General features: G+C 36.3%; 2 protein-coding genes across 2 annotated transcripts in view; one reads left to right on the top strand and one right to left on the bottom strand.

Annotated features, from left to right (window-relative positions):
- Window positions 1–3,031, top strand: part of PLCZ1 (phospholipase C zeta 1) — a 49,248-nt gene extending 46,217 nt beyond the window's left edge. The window contains exons 12-13 of the mRNA XM_032207536.1: window positions 23–172; window positions 2,949–3,031. Coding sequence (XP_032063427.1) covers window positions 23–172; window positions 2,949–3,031 — 233 coding nt within the window. The remainder of the gene's footprint in view (window positions 1–22; window positions 173–2,948) is intronic.
- A 1,058-nt stretch (window positions 3,032–4,089) lies between these two features.
- PIK3C2G (phosphatidylinositol-4-phosphate 3-kinase catalytic subunit type 2 gamma) overlaps window positions 4,090–21,155 on the bottom strand; it is a 209,369-nt gene continuing 192,303 nt past the window's right edge. The window contains 2 exon segments of the mRNA XM_032208221.1: window positions 4,090–6,132; window positions 11,651–11,776. Coding sequence (XP_032064112.1) covers window positions 5,980–6,132; window positions 11,651–11,776 — 279 coding nt within the window. The 3' untranslated portion in view covers window positions 4,090–5,979.

Below are 21,155 nucleotides of genomic sequence, written 5' to 3'. Positions count from 1 at the left end.
GTCTATCTTCTCTTTTCATTAGCTTTGAGTCCTAGATGGGATGAAACTTTCTCTTTTACTGTCCAAGTTCCAGAACTGGCTTTGATACGCTTCTGTGTGGAAGATGAGATATCACTGGTTGCAAATGAATTACTTGGCCAATACACTTTACCACTGCTGAGCCTGAGTAAAGGTAATATTTTATGAAGTGAGCCACCAATAGTAGCTCAGAATAATCTACAACAATCCAGGCTTTTATCCTTACTCTAGTATTGATGGAGCACAGCATTATGTTTATTTTCTACAGAAGAATTGTATAACCATGGGTTAAAAGTTGCACTCTGTATTTTTAAGTCATCGTAGTCTCTGAATGCAAACCCACACCACAGAAAACAAAAGACTAATAATAATTAATAATTAATAATAGCTAATAATTCCTACTGGAATATTCCGTTCTAAATAGAAACTGCGCAGGCAGTATTTTAACTCATTCTGATAGAAAACTGGAAGAGCGGTAAGTCAGAACTTCCATAAAATCAACAGTTAGGCTCCAAACCTAAAGAAGCCAAATTAAAACAAAACAAAACAAAAAACCACAAACCCCTCAGGTTACCTGCAATTTTCAGAGAGCAGAAGAATTTAAACCAAGCTAAGTATGTATGGTATTTTTCTTGGTAGTATTTTTTCTGTTGTGCCAATATAGTTCCTGCAGACTTACATGTATGTGATGAGTAGACTTATGTGATGAGTAGGCACATGAAGAGCAGGCACAGAAGTCAGTAGGCCAAGGAGAAAGGCTTATGTAAAATGGCTGTTACTACACTGGATTTCCAAAGGTATTTCTGAATGAAACAAACAGAATCAGCTTTTATTATTGAGCGTAGATATGAAGGCAAAAACTGGAGCTGGCAATGGGCACTGTGGCTTTTTTTATTAAGCTTAGCAGGATTTTTAATTATTTCTCTTCAGATTCTGTAGCCATAAAGCTGCTTGTGATTCTTAGTTGAGGTTTAGGAGTTATAGAACAAAGACATTACCTTAAAGAACACTTGCCTTTCTCCAACATAAATCTTTACACTTTACATTACTTTCTACTTATATTAGGGTATTTCAGAAAAATGAGGAAATATTACCCAATTTTTGAGACAAATTTGAATGGCAGATGCTAAAGTTTACACGTTGTAAAATAATCAATATTTGTATTTCTTTTTTTTTTTTGGTGGAATTATTCATTGTGTCTCTGAGAGACACAATGTCTCTACGGTGTCTATGTCTCATATGTCTCTATGGTTTAATTTAGGTTTAATTTGGGTCATAAATGGGAATTTAAATGGATTTTTTTTGGAAAAGTAAGAGCATGCAGATTCTCCAGGAAAAATTTTGAGTGGAGTAATTTAACATATTAGGAAATAGCACTGTAGAAACAGTGCCAAATCGCCCTAGCCCTTACCTACTGCAATATAAAATTGTAAGATGCCATCAGGATGCCCATAGGCATAAATAAAATGCTGCTAAGTGATGAGCCAACAGGTAATTTAAAAATTTATTATGGTATTTAACACTGAACCCTCTGTATTCCAGGTCTGGAACCATGGCTTTGCTTTAGGTACTTAAGCGCCCTAAATAGTAAAAGGGGAAAATAACGTCTTACAAGGGGATTCAAAACAGTCTCCAGTTCTTAGGAAACAACTATAAGTATTGAGTTATGAATAAATTTTGCTCCTCTGCATAGCTCTGGTGCTTCTTGCTGCACTAGAGGAATGCTCCCTTCTTCCCTAGGATTCATATCCCTGAGGTTTCCCCTGAGGGCAAGTTGCTTCTAAAAGCTGAGCAGTGCTTACATCTTTTACTTCCTTGACAGTCTATGGGACAAAGTTCTGCCATTGCCACCCTCCCGTGCTCTTCCTCTTGAAAGGATTCAATCTATGTCATCACTTTCCCCCTTCCCTAGCAGCAGCTTCACCACTCAGCTGCAGATTACATGGGGAAGGATGCTTACTGCCCACCTGTAGCAGTATTCCATATTTCATGCAGTGATTAAGTAGGTATACTCAAAGAGGGTAACAATTGTGTAGCTGGGAGGTTAAAGGCTAGAGGAGGGAGTCCTGGGTTATAGTACCTTTCCTAGTGACTCTGTTATGTAGAACACCAATACAGGACAGAAATTCAATTGTCCCATGTCCCATGGTAGCTACCACTTGATCAGTTAACAGTTAATTGTTTCATATGAATTGGAACAATTTCAAAAATAAAAAAACCTCTATCCATCTCCCAGGACTCTTGGTAGTATATTCCGTAGCTAGGGACTATGAACACAGTCCTTGGAAATGAGTCTTCGTCCATGAAGTGAGTTTCTTCATAGCAAATACAAAAAGTCTTCCGCATACTGAGTGGATGCTCTAAAGATTGATCACAAATGCCTCTTGCCTGGGCTCAGTTTTAATATCTGCTGCCCAGAAGACGAACCTTGGGTGCAAAGTGAACTTTCATGTTGGATAAAAGAATCAAGAAAATCCAAAACCAAATGAGGGTCCCAGAGACTACATGCACATCCAGAAACACCTAAAGAAGGGCTGTGAGAACTGCAGTTCTGAACATGGATTATTAATCATAACAGATACTTAAATAACTCAAGTTATATTTGCATAAATAAAATAGAGTATTTTTTATCACAACTGATATTATTATTGTGACATTAAATGTAATGCAGACATTACATTTTAATGAAGCAATATACGGCTTTGTGTTTAGGGGAGAGGAATTTTTTGTTTTCAGAGGAGCTAAGTTTCAAGTTAAGAACAATAGCTTTTTCAAATGCTTCTACTCACCAGATGACCATACAGTTTATTTTAAAGAGTTATTTTGAGGTTCATTAATTATGCTGCACTTGCACAGTAGATCATAGAACAGCCTATCATAATATTTTTATTTATGGTTAATACACTAACCGAGTGTCATTATATTTACAGGTTACCGTAATGTTCCCCTGTTTTCCAAAAATGGTGGCAAACTTGAACCTGCATCACTGTTTGTTTATGTCTGGTACTACTAATGATGCTCCACATTAGTTGTCATTCTGGTGGATCACACCCTGCTCAATAAAGCAACATCACTAGGCTTGCAACAACCCAGTAGTCTGATTTCCGGAGCGGCATGTTCTCAGTGACTTTATTAAGCTATGGGACTTCTTGTGTGAGTAAATGGTATCCTGAATAAGTAATAGCTACTGAAGTTAGCCCCACCATTATTTAGAAATAATTCATAGAGACTGAACTTTTTTGTACATTCTGTTGAATTCAATTAACAATTTCATTTGCAGCTAATTACAACATTTTGATTAATTACTGAGAATAATAGTTTAATATTTATGATCTTATGCTACAAAATTATGAGCATGTTACACAGAAATTTTTATTTGTATTGAACAAAAACTTTTACCATTGTACAATCATCTTTCTAGGGAAACAATACATACGATGTAAAGTCCCTTTAAATTTATAATAATGGCAGTTTCTGATTGGGCTATGCATCCTTAACATCCACTGTAATTTTGCTATCTGGAAAAACATCTCTGAGAAAAAACAGTTCTTAAAATGATAAAAACTTAGATGCTAATATTTGTACCTTTTCTCAGCCTGATCTTGAACCTCCTGCTGCTAAAGAAAGACAAATAATTCACAGGCTGATTTGTAAAGGGCCTATGTTCCTTGTAGCAGCAGGGAGCTCAGGATACATCTCACTGCAAACTCAGCAAGTAGGAATCATCATGTTTTGAGCTGGATTAGAAGAAGAAATTTAGGGAAGGCAAGGACTGATTGCATGATTTAAGATCTCTGAGGGCAACATTTTGACTGACAGAGATATCACTGTAGATCTTGCCCTTAAGACATAATTTTTCCACCTTTCTTATAAAACTGAAGTATTATTGAGCTTCCACAGGACTGTATCTACCCCGCTAATTTCAGATTTGTTACTAGGGTGTTTTTTTTGTTCTTGTTTTGTTTTTTTCCAATGAATGTTTTATTGATAGATTTCTTCCTTTAATGCCAACAGTACTGCTTATGTTTGCAGACTGTTCTGATAATATTCTATTTTTAATGCTACATTTTTATTGCCATTTTAATGCTATTTTATTTAATGTTGCTCTAAGATGAAAAATCACGGTATGCTGTAAACAATGATTAGAAAATGTCACAGGAAATAACACTGTTAGAAAATTGCATTAGAGTTATAATGAGGAAATCGAGACAGTAGACTAAGAATCTAAAATCAATATTGAACTGTAAGGTCAGGTAATTTGATAACATTGCAAGCTGGGCACAATGTGTTTTCTGTTCCTGAGTGACAAGTCACTTGATTCTTTACTCAGGAAAGCCTATAATCTAAAATATTAGACTTACTGATTTTTGTAGTGATCATATCTGTATGTTAGCCAATGGCTCCTTCACGTGATAAATATTTTATAGCTTTTTTTCAGCTCTGAAGAATCCTAATAATAATAATATTCAAGCAGAGTTCGCTTCACTTCCCCTTACTAAGGAGGAGTTTAATTTCCCAAGGCAATCTGGTGTATATATTCTCAGGCACAAACTGACCAAGTGACATAGTCAATTGGTTTGATGCTGAAAAATACTCCAGCTTATTTAGATTCCTAAACAGCACTCCTAGTCCCACTTCAGGAGCTTTATACAACATTACCTAAAGAAGTCTGATTTGTGAGTGTCCTTTGGGAGAAGAAGGCAATTATCTTCAGCTTCTGGCATTATTATCCCTCTGTTGACCACTTTTCTACCTGGTAGAACAAATGTCAGACCTACTCAGTATCTGGTAACTTAAAATTTTACAGCAGATCAGATCACAAATCAAGGTGTCTCTTGTGCCTTAAAAATGTGCTCTTGCTTCTGGAAAGGTTTATATATGTGCTCAACTCCGTGCGTGTGTGTGTAAGAGGCTGGCAGTAATGGACAGTTCATTAGGGCTGCTCACATGCTAAATGTTTAAAGATGTGCTTAAGTGCTTCCTTGTGTTAGGTACAACTGCTTTGAAGAACAGCGCCCATAATAAGCCCCAGTGAACTCAAAGGTAGCATTTACATTCATTGGTTATATGTATATATAGCCCTAAGGTCAATGCATGTATTCACTTGACTCCTTTATACAGTATAAGAATGCAATGGGGTAAGATGAGAGAGCAAAGACTCCTTATAAAATGATCTTAAATAAATAGAACACTGAAAGATCATATTCAATGCTTTATTTATTTGTGATTAGCCCCTCCCTCCTCCTTTCTTCCCAAAATCGACCAGTTGTATCTGCTTCTCCGATGTCGGAATGAAAGAAATGTTGGAAGTATCCTATTGACAAATTAATATCCTGGATTTAAAGTTGCATTATATAAACACTTAAAAGCACACCAACATATACAGCACAAAATGTCTGAAGTGCAAAGTTGCTATTTCTTTCTTAATTATTATTGTTTGTTTTTAAATGTATGGATTTTGTAAGATTTAATATGAAATCTGCTAGACTTCTGAAATGTATTTGCACCCAGGAAACCATTCCATGAATCTCTCTGGTAAATTGTCATATGCAGTGGGTCACAGAGGTCAATGATAAATTGCACCATTATCAGCATTGTTTCAACACACTTAGTGGAATTAGCAGACAAAGAACTACGCTCTGACCCATGCTTGACGTGTACTAAATTCAGAAGTTTTAGTGTACTACTTCATATGAATAAAACTAAAATCTTTATTGCTTTCATAAGAATACCTGCATGCAGCTACAAGTTGCTTGCTACAGCATGTGATTTTTTAAACTCACACAAGAAGGAATCTGTTGTAAGAAGAAGGTAGCAATTTTAAGACAATAGCCTTATGATTATAAATGTTAAGATCAGCAGATGACGCATATTCTCAAGGGCAACTGAGACAAAATGTACTATGGAGAATGGAATAAAGAAACATTAGTGGATAAATAATTGAATTGTCTTAGACAACATTTAAATTACACTGTTTCCCAGTGGATACCATTTTTCTTCATTTAACTGGACACTACTCAGTTGAATGTTAACAGCTCCCACAAATGTTCCTTTGCTTTTCACAACAAGCTTCAGTATATGGCTTTTGAGCTCCATGACTTTGTTGTACACAACCTGAAATAATATAAAGGTTAACAGAAAAAAGCATGTGAATCTATTTGTCAGACAATATACTTACAACTGTACAGCATTCTGGATGATGATGATAACTTTCCAATAATTACTTTAAACTGCCCTCTAGAATTATCAACTACTGTCCGTGAGCCAAATTCAAGTTAATGAATATATCTCAGAAATACATTTGACCTTATATAGTTTATATAAAGGAGATTCTGCCAGCTTAGGCTTGTGAAATCTGATTACCAAGTATTCATAAATAAATTTGCAACCCGTGTTGCAAAGCTTGAGAAAAAAAATAGGTACACATAATTTTCCATGTGAAAATTGAAATTCTAACTTGAGCTGAGTGTTGAACTCAATTGTGAAGATATATCAGATACTCCATGAAGCTCAGCAGGGAAAGATAACACTGTTGATTTTCAAGAGGAGAGATTCAGATAAAGGGTACTTATCATGGACAGTGGTATGAAACCATAAGGTAGGTAATTACAGAAAAGTGTAGTTTATTATAATTTTTAAATATCTTCCCATAGCAAATGCTTTGATGGTGTTACTGGTGTTACTCATCTAAAGAAAATAATAACATGAACAGACAGGAAAACTGTTTTAATATCAAAATTTTTGTTTGCAACAAGATATATAATTTTTCTTATATGTTGCACTGATACACCTCAAAAAGGTGTATCACATCAATGTACAGTACTTCAGAATATTGTTTCTTGGTACTGTACTTGTGATTAAATCACATCCTGCACACCAAAATTAAGAAAGAACATGCCAAAGCAAAAACACATTTTCTTCTGAAACTACCATGAAATTTCATAACTGTTCTGGATCCAAGAAACCTGCATCATTAAAGAAACAATAATTTTCCTTTGAAAATTGTTTTTATAAGATTTACTATTGCAACACAAATAGTTGTATGCATGATTCTGGATGCTAATTGTATCCAAATATGTCCACTATAAAAATATTTGCATTTTTTAATGGACTCATCAAATTGTTGACATGATAGAAAGCTCAGCCCACTCCCTAGATGTTGTGGGTGTGGAACATCGTTAAGAATGGACCCAATTCAGCAAGTGGAAACTACTCAGTTTGGATGTTTCTGTTAGTCAAGAAGTGTTAATGCTTCTCAAATTAAATGAGACAGCTTGCTTAGCATCTCTTTAGAAAATTACTAAGTTTTAAAAATATCTTTGAAATTACCTTGATATGCTGAGAAAGCGCTGAGGTTCATTATGAAATGGTAATGATATATTTTCTGAATTTAAAAAAAAAAATCTGGAGTGATAGGTCAACAAGTAGGAGCTGCATTCAGGACAGACTCCTACATTTCAGGCTCCGCATTAATCAAAAACTGCTGAGTGAACTGCATATAGGCTGATAAAATGTGAAAGAATGCTGTCAGCTAGTTTCAGGCCTCAAAGGAAAGCTTTGTTAAGAGAAGTACATTTAATCTAAAATTTGTATGGAGGGAAATGTTTCCAATGTTTTTGCTGTTTTAGTTGCAATGGAAAATGCTTTAAATTTTAATCTCACTGTGAAGCTTAAAAAGCAAATGCAGTAACATACTGTCACTTCGTGAGAATGGGAAAGTGGAACTGCCTACGATGAGCTTGCCATGCAACCTGCTTGGATTTATTATGCAGTCTGAATGCAGTCTATACACATGGCACTGCTGAGGAGGAGGAACATTAGACTGAGCCCCTCTGCCCCATGATCTCTGTGGGCTGGACTGCAGAGTCCTGTCTGTACTTTGAATTATAAGAAGTAGAAATGGCCATGGGAGACATCCTTCAACCAGGGACAGAATTTGTAAAGGCTCAGCCGCAGTAATGCTTCTCTTGCAAAGTGGCAACAAAAAGGTGGTTCTGAACCTCACAGGTGGACCCAGGAGGCATGAAATTGCTGGTTCTCCCTGACAGCCCCACCAGGCACAGGCTGTCCCTGTGAGATTACAGATTGGTCTGGTCTGCGCCGCGAGCTGCTGGAGTGGCACAGCGGGCAGTGACAGGCAGGACACCGGGACAGGCTACTTGGTGTAATCGGTGTAGCAAGGGTGAATGGCCATGGGTTTGGGGATAGAAAAACTGCCCCTCTCACTCTTTTTATTTGGCTTTCAGAAAACTTTGGAAGTTATAGTTTGGAACAGCTGTCATGACAGTAGTGCCAGGTGCTTTTCAGTTTTTGTTTACTGTGCCTGTTTCACCAAATTGCATATGAATAAAAAATTCCAGCTTTCCTTTAAGAAGGAAACCAGCTTTACAGTAAGCAATTACATACTTTAGAATAAATCTATGATTTGATTATTTAAGTGACACTAATTCTACTGTATAAACATGCAATTTCTTTGCCAATATATGAAAGTTATCATCTTCAGCTTTTGCTTTAAGTCCCAACAGGCATGAACTGTGGTAATGAACAACTTTGTATCCATGGACAGAAAGAAGCTTTAAGTTTTGAGCAATGCCACACCTTGACGTGTGGGGTGGATGTCTTTCATATGACCCCAATAAACAGTTTCTAAAATGACCTTGCTCCAGCTGAATTTGCAATATCATCAGGATGCGGGGACAGAAGAAAGAATGCAGACAGCTGAATTAGTATGTGGATAAAACAAATACCTACCACCTGCCAGAATTTCAAAATGAGGACAGTTAAATCCTGAAATCTACATTTAGTAATAATATTGGCCTCCTATTTATACAGTCAGATCAAATGGAGGTGAGTTATACATGGCCATGCAGTAAATCAGCAGGACAGCCAGGACTGGAATTCAAATATTTTTGGCTCCAGAAAGTGAAGCACTACTGACCTACAGGAGTCTAATGACATTTTAATCACAAATGAGGGACAGTTGCTTCTCCTTAGGTAGCCATGGCACACTTCCTAGATTTGCTCTTAATTGTCCAAATTAGCTTTGACGCACAGTGCTGGCCAGAGCTGCGGTGGCACCTGGCTCCTCGTCCCCCTCCATCAGGCTTCCTGGGGCAATTCACGTCACCGCAGGCCAGCAGCCCCTCTGCTCTGAAGGCAGCTGCAGTAACACCCATGGACTGGTACAACCCAGGTGTATTTACTCATGTTTCCCCCATGCCCAAGCTTCATAGGCAGGATGGAGGGAATTCCGTCTTGTTCTGGCAAAGCACACATGGTCCTGTCTTGGAGGTTCACTCATTTTGGGGGTGTGCATGCATGCAGGCACTTCAGAGACAGACGACAGTGAGAGTGAGGGCTTGTAGCATGCCTCATGGCAAATGCAATACATACGAGCAAGAAACCACTGCAGCTCATTGCCACTTTTCATGGTGAGAATTTGAACTTAAATCGTTCAGATTCACTTTGAATCAAGTTTTCTTACTTTTAATGGAAGTATTCTGGAACCTCCCAAGTGATTACTTATTCCCAATAGTGACCTATAAAAGCTGGTATATATATTTTTTTTATTATTATTATTATTTTTTTTTTTCATTGTCCTGCACCCATTTTCCCTGTGTTCTTTCTTTTCTTCACAACCATAATTTTTTAATGCAATGATACACCAGTGTGAATGCAACAAACACCAAAATCCAAATAGAGGAACAAGAGAAAAAAGGAGTGCTTGTTAAAAGCAACTCCAAAACATTCAGCATAGTTCATTCTACTGTTAATCCTCCTGGACCTTCACATTTTACTCTCACACATATGAGTAAAAATCAAAAATAAAATGCACTTTTGCAAGGTTGATAATTTGCTGTAGGCAGTCATAAGCAATAAAAGTACAAAACTAAAAACAAAAATACCCAAGAGAAGCACATTTCAGAATTTTCTCAGTCTTGAACATGGAGAGAAATTAATATACGGTTTCCTTCCAGCCGTTTGGCTTTAATAAAAACTTATGAACTCATAAAAAAGGCTAGTACATTTCTGTACACAGCATTTTGGACAGTAACTAACTTAACAGACAGCTGACTTATATTTTTAGTTGTTTTTCTTCCCTGGGGCTTCTTCTGCCTCAGTCTACCAGCCTTGGACACAAAATGCATACAGAATGATATCACATATGGAGGAACAGAGCTGCTAACAGCACAAGCTTCGGGTTTGAAATGTCCAAGTTCAGTGGAGCCATATGTCCCCACTGCGATTAGCAGTTCCTTGTGAAAAAGATTGAGCATCTGTGAAGAAGGTTGTAAGTTTTGAGTAAAGGATATTAAAGTTTGCATGGATTTTCTCTAATAGCAGTAGGATGGTCCTTAACCACAATTAAACCCCCTCCCAGTGAATACTGTCTGACTGCAGCCAGGATTTTGGATTTTCTTGTATTCAAATGGGTCTAGTAATGATTAGAAACAAAATTGCCTAACAGTGTTGCTAGATGGTTCTTGTCCATAGCTCATTTTAGATATTCCTAAATGAATGTTAAATATAAAAATATATATTTTTTAATAACCTTCAAATGTAAAGAAATTACTTTGGCCAGGTTGATTAGCCTCATTTTGCTCTTTGATTGAAAACAAACAAACAAAAAAAGAATAAAAATAAACCCTATTATCTTTTTGTTTCACTGCAACACTATAGGCAGAAGAATCTATCTCAGCTGTTAGCAGCAGTACTACTTGAGGAGCCTACTTACAGCAGTCATCGATGTAAGTAGGTAACTTTAAAATCATTGAGAAATAAGAAAAAAATCAAAATCCCAGGACTGGGTAACTAGGAGATAAGGACTCTTAGTCTCAGCTGACTAATTTATATTTCATCGTATCTTATCTATGAAACAGGGTGGAGTGATAATATTTTCTATGCCTTCTGCTTTGAAGCTTGCTCAAAGTACATTTGTAAATTGCCTTGAGATCTTTAGGAGATTTGCTATATGTAATACTTACCATCTCCAATCCCACCTACTGTTTGAATCTCATCTCCCTTTACGAAAGAATATAGTTTATGCTGTTTCTCATTTTATGGTAAACATTTGTCCATCCAAATGTTTCTCTGCTTAACTCCAGAGGCATAAGCACTTCAGTGGTAAGTGAAATAATTATATATGGCTGTGAATTGCTAGATTTTGACATAACAAGAACTGAGCTATTTATTATTGTGCTATCATTTAGGACAGTGACAGCCAATTTGGTTGTCCATTTTCAAATGCAAATTTGAATAACAGCATCCATTCAATTAGTATTTGTGCTTTTTATGCTATTATATAAAGCTGAATTTAAAATGGTCTAGGTTTTGGTGCAATGATGCTGGGGCTCATTTGGCTAACATTTAACAGTGATTATGGTATAAGACCAAACAGTGTGACTAATCCAAACACTTTCCTAAAGAGAAAGATATAAAGAGACTGCCTCACTTCTGAGAAAGAAGCAAAAGAGAAGATAGTTTCCATTTATGGTTCCGCTTCTGATATGTTCCTTCTGTTTGATAGTACTCATTGTAATAGCTCTAAATGCTCTATTGTTATGGTATTTCAAGAGTAGATAACAGAAATCAAGCACATAAGAAAGGATGGAAGAAAGTGAACAGTACTCACTATTTCATTGTAAGTAGGGTCAGTGCTTTTTGGAACCGTTCTTGTTTTCCTTCGACTAACCTCATCAGGGTCCGGCAGAAGATAAAATTCAGCATGTGCACTTGGGGCAGAGCCATCTGGGAGGCGCTGAAAAACAAAATGGTCATAAATATGAATACCTCTGCTATAGCAAAGAAAACAAATAAAGAAATACCAAATGAAATCTGGACTATAAGCAGACACAGAAACATATTACATTCTCAGTATTCTCTTGGCTAAATCAGAGTGCTAATACAGTAAACAACAGGCATTCTTAGAATTCAGCTTCATATTGAATCAGAAAAAATAAATCAAATAATACAAGGACAATGCAAAATTGCCTATCTTTAATATTTTACATTCTGTTAGAAAAAAATCCTTACGCCTTAATCTGCTTTAACTCAATTTAAACTGAAACAAAGTCTAGTCCTTCCAATTTCCAGAGTAATGTATAGAAACTGGATTCCAGCTGATATGCTCCTATTGATTTTAACCCCTAAATAGCAGTGCCGATGCTGGGGAGAACTGTTTGTTTCTAAGCATATTTCATAAAGCATATTACTACAGAGGAGCCAGGAGCATTTCCTGCAGCAGTAAGGGCAGGATAAGGAACAGGATTCTTATAATAACAGTCTGTCCCATCTCTTCCATCACATAGCTGCAACCTCTCTTTAATTTTCAAGCTCAAATTACTTAGTGATATTCCAGATATTCCAGTTTATGGTAGCTACTCCAGATCAGAGCCAGTCTATTTACCAGGCTCAGTCATAAGTTACTGCTGGTGGGTGGACAGCATTTGGATAACCTCTAAGCAGCTGTAAGCTTATTACTAAAGCAATATTTCAGTTACTCAGAAAACATATTGGTAGTATGAGAGGCTTTAAAAGAACATGCAAAAAATACAATGATGAATAAGTATGGAAGAGGTATCTTCCCAGTATACGTAACTTAATTCTTAGCTTATAATTAAGCAGAAACCTTTGTGTTGGTAAAATGCATTAAAATCAGAAACACAAAGTGGGCATAAATGTGTGGGTGTTTATCTACATATTGGTAATTTCAGTAGTATTATCAGTATTTCAGGCAGCAAGTTTACCTGATAGCTCATAAGCAATCCAGTGACAGGATGCAAGTGAAAATGCAGGCAAAAAGAAGAGATCTTGAGATATATGGAACACATGAACCCAGAGCATTCCCCATGCAGTTGCATTTATATTTCCCATTGTAGTTTCACCTGGCTCAGAATAAAATGGTTTCTCAGATTTTGATTATTCACAGTATGCGACCAGAAATATGAGTCTTTCTACAGGCATTATCAACACCATACTCTTGTGATAGGAGAAAACACTGTTGTCTTAGCAATAAATAACTTCTCTTTTGGGAAGAAAAACAGTGCTTGTATGTGTAAGCAACCAGTTCTTGCACAACAAATCTCTGATTTTTGTTATCTGAATTGATCCTTCAAGGCAGATGATACGGTCAACTGGAAAGTTTAATACTGCTGTGGTTAATACTATATGCTCAAATCGTCACATATGGTCAGCTCTATGTGAATGATTAATGATCTTGACACTAAGCTCTCCAAAATATATCTGATGTAAAATATACATGGGATTTAGTTAGGTGAGATTTAACTGCCAAAATATGAATGACATTAATGGCATTTTCCTAGGACTAAGTACTGTATTGTTAACACAGGACTCATAATTTACACTATCAATTTAAAAGCCCATCTCTATTGATCTAAGACTATATTAACACTTCAGTTAAGAATGACAAAAACAGTAAATTGATCAGTCTGTTAAAAATCAGGAAAGAAAAAGATATTTAGCATATTACCAGTCCAAGAAACCAGGATGGTAACTGTAATCAAGCTCTTCCCTTTTCTGTGAATAAAGCATCACTGTAAGTTGAAGACACAAAAAGGAATCTGCTTTAAAAAAAGAAAGGAGTCATTCTTACCAACTCAACTGCTGTGACCCAGCACAAGGATCTTCACTATCTCAAGCATGGAAATGCAATATAGACAGAGTCTTGTAAAATGTCAGGTTTTATAAATTGTCTCAGCAGTGCATTGCCTAACCAGGGACCACGTCAGAGCTAATACTGGATGTTGAGGTAAGCAGCACCTGAAAAGGGTACTGGGCTGAGGAACTCAGATGGTAGGTAAGAGGCTACAAAGGTAACAGAGAGAACAACTGCATCTGTTCAATTCCACTCCCGTTTGAGCTGCCAAGATAGTACAGGGTGCAGTTGCCTGTACTGTGCTCCACTGCACCCCTGAAGACAAAAATGCAGATCAGATCATGCATAGCAGTAATCTCCATATCAAACAGGCTCAGCCTGGCAGTCACCTGCCAGGGAAAGAACCCAAGCTGATTGCTGTGAGATTGTTTAACAGGACCTGGGTACCAGTAGTGTACACAAGGAGTTGAAAAAAAAAAAAAAAAAAAAACAGATAAATTTGTTGCAATGCCCTGGATCTGCTCCTTGTACCCTAGTAGCAATTCTGGCACATTGGCCTTCAGCCAACTCACCTAACCGGTCAGCTGACCCCTCCCAAAACTCAGGGAAGACACTTTGTAGTACCGCTGTGGCCATAGGAAACATGGAGAGAAAAGTACTTCCTCACTATGCCTTTGAAAGTAGCTAAAGACATGTTGAAAGGGGTGAGTAGGAGGAGAGGGTCAAGACAGAACATCAAAAAAATATATATATAAAAAAATTTAGCAATTCACAGAAGAAAAATCAGGGCAGAGCAGTTGCCCTGGTATCTTTCAAAACTAAAACCAAAACCACTTCTCATGAATAGCCACAATCAGCAAACTCTTAGAGGTAATGTAAAGGGCAGCCACCTGAATTCCAACTACAGATCCTAGTTCCATCTGTTTGTTTGGGCTTGTTTTGGTTTGCTTGGTTTGTTTGTTCATTTGTTTTTCCTTCTTTGCAGATAGTGTTTTCCCACTTCATCTTCCCTTGCTGGGAAGGCAAAGGGAAGACAAACTCCAGATTCCACAGTTGTCACAGTTCTCCATCGGCAGTGGCACTGGTATGCCATCAAATGATCAAAGAGCTTCAGCTGAGCACTCTTCAAGCCAGATCACATCTTTATGACGCAAAATATCTAACAAAAGTTGCTCAGTGTCAAAAAGGCTCTGTTCCATTGCACACTCATCATTCAAAACTACAGAGGAAAGGCAGGTATAAATCAGTCATGGTTTTACAGGAGCAGAGTCTGGGTAGCTCATATGTTGAGCTTGTGTCGGTTTCTCTTCTGGCTGGCACAATTGTTTAATTGTTTCTTGTGAAGGGCCTGCTTCACCAAAGGATTTCTTGAGACAAGACTACTGGTGGTCCTTGAAAGAGCTGTACTTTGCTAGGCCCTCCCTGCTAGGAACAAAGTGGGATATTGTTGGTTTGAAAATTGTAGTCTGAAAACAAGAGTGAGATTAACATGGTAGAACTATAGTTTTAAATCTAAAATAGATGAAATTTGGAGTAAGTTGTTTTATTAAGACAACAAACATGCCAGACAAAAATCTCAAGCATTTGGGAAAACTAGGTCTTTCTCAGGCTTTCACATATGAGTTAAATGCTTGTTTGAATGATGAAAAATAGAGAAAATAACAGAACTTTTTTCTTGCTAAAGATGATGTCTTCTGTCATATTCCACAGTGACACATTTAGAGAACAGATATGCTGGGCTATCCTTCCAATTCTGACTCAAACTGCACTGGCAGATGTATAAACTTAAATAAACATGAGGAACATCTGACCTAAATGCCAGACTTATTTACTCCAAACAATATCTATTCCGGGGTGGGTCCATTATAAACATGTAGTCAGATTTCTAGCAGTTTTATGAATAGTTTTAAAACCCAGCCAAAAATCCCTTTTGTTATTAGTGGATCAAAAATCACTCATTTCCATCCATAGTCCAGAAGAGAAATCATAAGGTGCCTTGGGAATGCCATTTTGCACTTTAACTACTTTGCAAAACACTTCTATCTTGAACGTACTTGTGATCTAGCAAGAAGAAAAAAACTTTTATACTGAATTCTATTTGCTTAATTCTCTAACCATTTAATTAATCCCAAAGTAAAGGAAGTTTACTTCCTTTAAATGAAGTTACTTCCAATTTAGATTACTGTCTTACTTATGTATTCTTGTAAATACATTCCAGCAGTAAAAATCCATAAGGCTGCAAAGGTGTAAAAGCTAGTTCACAACAGAAATGCCATTACTCTTCTTGTTATGCCTATGGACAAAAAAATAACCAACCAACCAACCAATTGAATGAACAACAACAACAAAACCACAACACAACAGTGATTTTGATCTGTAAAAAAAAAAAAAAAGACCCTCATAATGACTAAATGACATAATGACTAATTATGGCCCTCATAATGACTAATGGAGGAACTCAATCACAACTGTCTGCATGTAAGTTAAAAAAAAAAAAAAGAAACACAACAACAACAACAACAACAACAAAAACAGTTTATTTTGGAAATGTTATTATTCTAAATTCATGTAGTAGGTGATGAAAATATTTAAAAGAGAGATGGAGTGAGAGAGGAAAAAATACACTGGATCTGCTTCTCTCCACATCTGTAAGTCAATACTGAAAAACTAAGACAGACGTATCTATTATGGGTGTGTTCCATTCTTCACTCCAATTTTATTTTCCAAAACTAAAAAAGTATTGATATTTACTTACAGAAACCCACGCAGATAGGTTATGTTCTGTGTAATTTAATTTTACATATGATAATTGTAGCTGGGAAATAATGGATGAAATTCAATTAATTTTTCCACAGGAATTACATTATCTTAATGACTTTTCTCCCTCAATCATTGCTAAGCATCCTCAACTCTCCTTCATGATGGGTTCTTTATTAACATTATGAAAGGGCCAACTACTTCAAAATTTGCCATATTTAAACTACACAATTTAGCATGACAACATGAATACTGGGTTTCACTCATAAGAATGTAAAGGAAAGTTTTATGATGTTAATGCAACAGATGTTGGGGATGATCTATTGTAAAGTTCTCTAAAACTCATCTCTTCCTAAGTGACATCAAATTTTCTCTTTTGGTGACTGTTGCCTCAAATTTGTATCACCTCATCAGCTTCTCGTAGTGTTAGACATGCAGATATTTTCGTACTTTTTGTCCTAGAGTGAAACAGATTGATGGCTCCTGAAGATTTGATAGTTCCAGCTGCTGTTCTTTTTCTCATTTTTCACTTTCAACCATCTTGACAAAAAAAATAAATGATCAAAGGTAACTTGCATTAACTAATGCCACCTTTCCTCCTCTATAAATAACTTCCTTTCTTCCTCCAAAATTAATTTCCTAGACATTTTTCAAAACTCAATTGTTCTCTTGCCCTTCTTCAATGAAAAAAAACACATATATAATAAAAAATCAGGGTCTAAAAAGGTTCCCATTTAGCTACTCCCACAAAATGAAAATAAGAGAAAAGCAAACTTTCATTTTGTCCAGTAGCTCTAGCTCTGTTTTCCTATCTCTTACCTTCATCTATTGTTTTTCTTTGAGAATTAATCTTCTATATTGTGAAGAAAGGACTGCAAAATATTGCTTGATATTTAAAATAGAGTTATCCTTGCATTTTAAAACACATAAAACACATACTACTATAGCAAATAGGGAAAGGAAAAACAAACAAACAAACAAACAAAACGCTTCAAAACTCCAAAGCAAATACTAAATATAGTGGTGAGACAGATTTGCTTATTATCCATCAAAAGAGAATTAGAAAAAAAATCCACAGAAGAAATTAGCCTTGCATCACAGTAACCTGTATAAAATAGTAGTTGCCTCCTGATTAAATTAAAATGAGACAGAAATGTGGGAGAGCCATCAGTGTTGCTGCGCTGTCTTTCATTTTCTCTGAGAGACAGTGTAGTCACTATGTAACTTAGCAAAGAAAAGCAAAACCTGTGTAAGCTGCACCTTCAATAACTTCAATAACTACTGCCTTACGAAAAGCTAACATTGTCTGGGCTAAAAGTATCTGAGAAGATAATCAGCCCTAAAATAATGATGTTATCAAGCAAAAAACTCCTTCAAAACTAGAAAAATGTTATGTAAACCTTAAGAACAAACCCTGTGAATGAGACACTGAATACCTGTAGTCTACTCTGCTACTACACTATTCATTTTCCTACCACAAAATATTTTCAAATAATTAAAAAAAAATACAAAAGAAAATCATATTTGCAATAACTAAAAAACCAAATACAAAAGATAATCCAGTATATTGCTATGGTGCACTCTGCATGCTCTGCTATTGGCAAAACAAATAGAAAAGCAAGCAGACAAAAGTAATTGCACAATAAGGTATTTTTTTCACAATCATCCTTTTTTTTTTTTTTTTTTTTTTTCACCCCAAATTTTTAAACATTTAGCTGCTGCTCTGCAAAATAAGTTTTATTATATTTTCTGGTGCTGAATTTCTTGCCCTCTTCTCTGTCAGCAACTTCATTCCTATTACTAACTTCATTTTTATCTCCTGCAGACATTCAGATATGTACATGAACAGAGATATTCTGTAACAGAGGACACTGGCATGGAGGTTGCTGGCAAAGCAAAAACAACAATAAAAAAGAAATGAAATTGATCTCAATTTAATGCAGGTGAGTAAAAAAGATATGTTGTTTCAGAAGAATATATATGATGTTTCAGGGAAATTCTCAAAGGCATTTTTGGAACAGTCTTTTTCTACTTTTCTGAAACCTGGTAGCATCAGTGGTGTCAGTGAAGCAAGCCTCCAGATGGGCTTTGTCATTTACTATGATAAAAATGCAAAGGTGCTGTATCTGCATCTCTGATTTGAATCTCCAAAAATAGCTTATGCATATCGTGTAGTCCAATACCTTGAACATCCTCATCAACCTACCCGTTCTGCATGCAGCCTGTCAGTGCACCAAATGGGCAAATTGTGCCTAATGTAAGCGCTGTTAATTCAAAGGAAAAAAAGCAAAGCAAACAAAACAAAACAAAAAAAAAGTTTTGTTAACTGTAGTTTGTTCCATCCCTTTCTCCCTCACATGAAATAAGGCATTTTGGAAACAAACAAACAAAAAAAAAAAAAAGTGCAAGTTTTCTGTTTCATATTTGATTGTAGTAGAGTAGCAGGGAAATGGACTTGTGCAGTATAGCTCTTAATAAAAGATGATATGCTGTATTTTTAACAGGGAGAGCTACAGCTACTCTGGCAAAATAGGGACTAGAGCTGTCCTGGGTCACAAAATCTCTGAAGAATGAACCAGCCATCCAGCCAACACCCTCCAAGGTCTCATGGCTGTCAAATAAGAAAAAATAACCCTCAGTCACTGAGGCAGAAGGAAAACTTCACAGCTATGGGCCAGAAATTTAAACGCCAGTTCTGGGCAAAGCTGTTGAGATGCTGACATATCCAAGGGCATAAGTGAGCTATGTATGTAAGTACCCATAAAAGTCTAAGCAGGTTTCTGTAATGCTGTTAAGGAGGTAGGTGAGAAATGGTTTCATCTTAATGTATTATAGACAACTCCAGGTGGACTTGGTTAAACCGCCCATGCATTGGTGCCTGGCACCATTTGAGATAAAGAAGATGCTTCAGATATCTGCATAAATGGTCAGGCAACACGCAGGCTTTATGTGAAGCCCTCCTCTTCTGCAGCAGCAGCTGGAGGACAGATGAGACATGTTAGTTTGTCTCCTGTATGTTCAGGAAAATGAATTGGGCCTTAAATACCCTCTGATCAAGATAGAAGCTCAATTGTTTAGGTTAGTCTCCAGTTTCTAAAATATTCTAAAATATTGGTGCCTCACATAACCTGAGGTGCCAGAAGATTTGTATGGAGTAGGATATATAACATAGGCTTCATGGAAAACTGGCACCCTTTGAGCAGCACTGGAGAAGAATGAAGATACTTCATGGTACTCAAAATAACCAAGATCAGACAAATAAACTCTCTCACATCATATATGTATGTGTTTTAATTTCAAAATGAATCCAGTCTAAATAGGCCAAGGCACACAGGAGTTGTTGTTGTTGTTATTATTATTTTCATTAACAAATATTTATGAAACATTTCACAATTTTTTTTTTCTTTTTTTTTTTTTTCTTCTAAGGAGGAAGAGTTTCTGGAAAACAGCCTGTGTCCCACAAGATTCAGGGCTACCTAAGAATACATCAGAACTTCTGATCTGCTTCAGTAGTTTGAGAGGAAAATCCACCTAACTCCACTTAGAATTAAGTAAATAAAATGAAAGCTTTCCTGTGATATGCAGAAGGTCACAAGGTTATCCAAGGTTTCTAAGCCTTTATTTCTGTAAAGCTCTGAAATCAGAACTGAACACTTTCAGAAAGATGAAGAAAGGAACTGAGATGTAGCTAGTGTTCAGTTTGAAAAGAGCAACTTGTACTGATGATCCAAAAAGAGATGTATATTAGGATAGTCACAGTCCTGAATGAAATGGGGGAAGAGTCTGTACAACCATATGACTATAACTTTCAGGTAAAATAGGCTCATGTCTTTTAGTGACCATACACAATAGCAGAGGAGGAGGGCTACAAATTAGTTCCATCAAGTCATGATCCAACTTTATTTGCATCCACTACCGTTTCTGAATGAACAAAAGAGAAAAAGATGACTTAGAATGACTTGTGTCCCTGCCCAGCCCACTCCAAGCTTACATCTAGCTCCTGAGGCTCTAACACCCCTCTAATACTCCTTGTAACTCCAATGCCCAGCACTAGATTACTGGGTACTCACATAATGTGGGTATCAAAAACTTGTCAAGATTGCAAAAATAATATAAAAGAATGCATATATAAATCCTGCATAACCAGAAATGTAAATGTATATTAAACGTGCAAATGTATATTAAATGTACTGCTTACAGTAAGATTGGAGCAAGAATAACATACATTTTTTTTTTTTCATGAAAGAAGGAAGTGACAAGATATACTCTAGATTCCCGAATCCCATTCTGCATTGCAATCTTCAAGTCACTTAAGTTGTGTGTTTTTCTTTTCTTCAGGTCATGTGTTTTTTTCCACACAGATAAAAAAATCAATATTCAGTCATGCCTTAAAATGGTTTATTCAATGGATGAGCAATGTTGGTGCAGGATGTAGAATGCAGAGAATAGATTTCATGAATAGATCTCTGAAGCCTTTCTTCCAGAATTACCACCAAGTCTGTAAAGAAGCTAAACCGCATTCCTTCTTTGTATTTTCCTCTCTGCACTCTATATTATTGTTGTGTTCAGAACATTTAATTTTCAAATTTATATTTAGTTGCAGGATCTATGAAACTGTCTGAGATACAGTGATCTACTTTGGACCCTTAGAAACATAGATCCCAGAATGTCTTATCTCCTGAACAAATACTTAAGACAACATTCACCTTTTCACTTTTCTTTTAAAATTCCTCTGCTGCCTGTTAGAGTGCATAAAATAAATTTC

The sequence above is a fragment of the Aythya fuligula genome, chromosome 1 (genome assembly GCF_009819795.1).
Source record: "Aythya fuligula isolate bAytFul2 chromosome 1, bAytFul2.pri, whole genome shotgun sequence".
Taxonomy (NCBI): domain Eukaryota; kingdom Metazoa; phylum Chordata; class Aves; order Anseriformes; family Anatidae; genus Aythya; species Aythya fuligula.
Note: the sequence above shows the minus strand (reverse complement) of the source record. Positions and strands in the feature narration are given on the sequence as shown.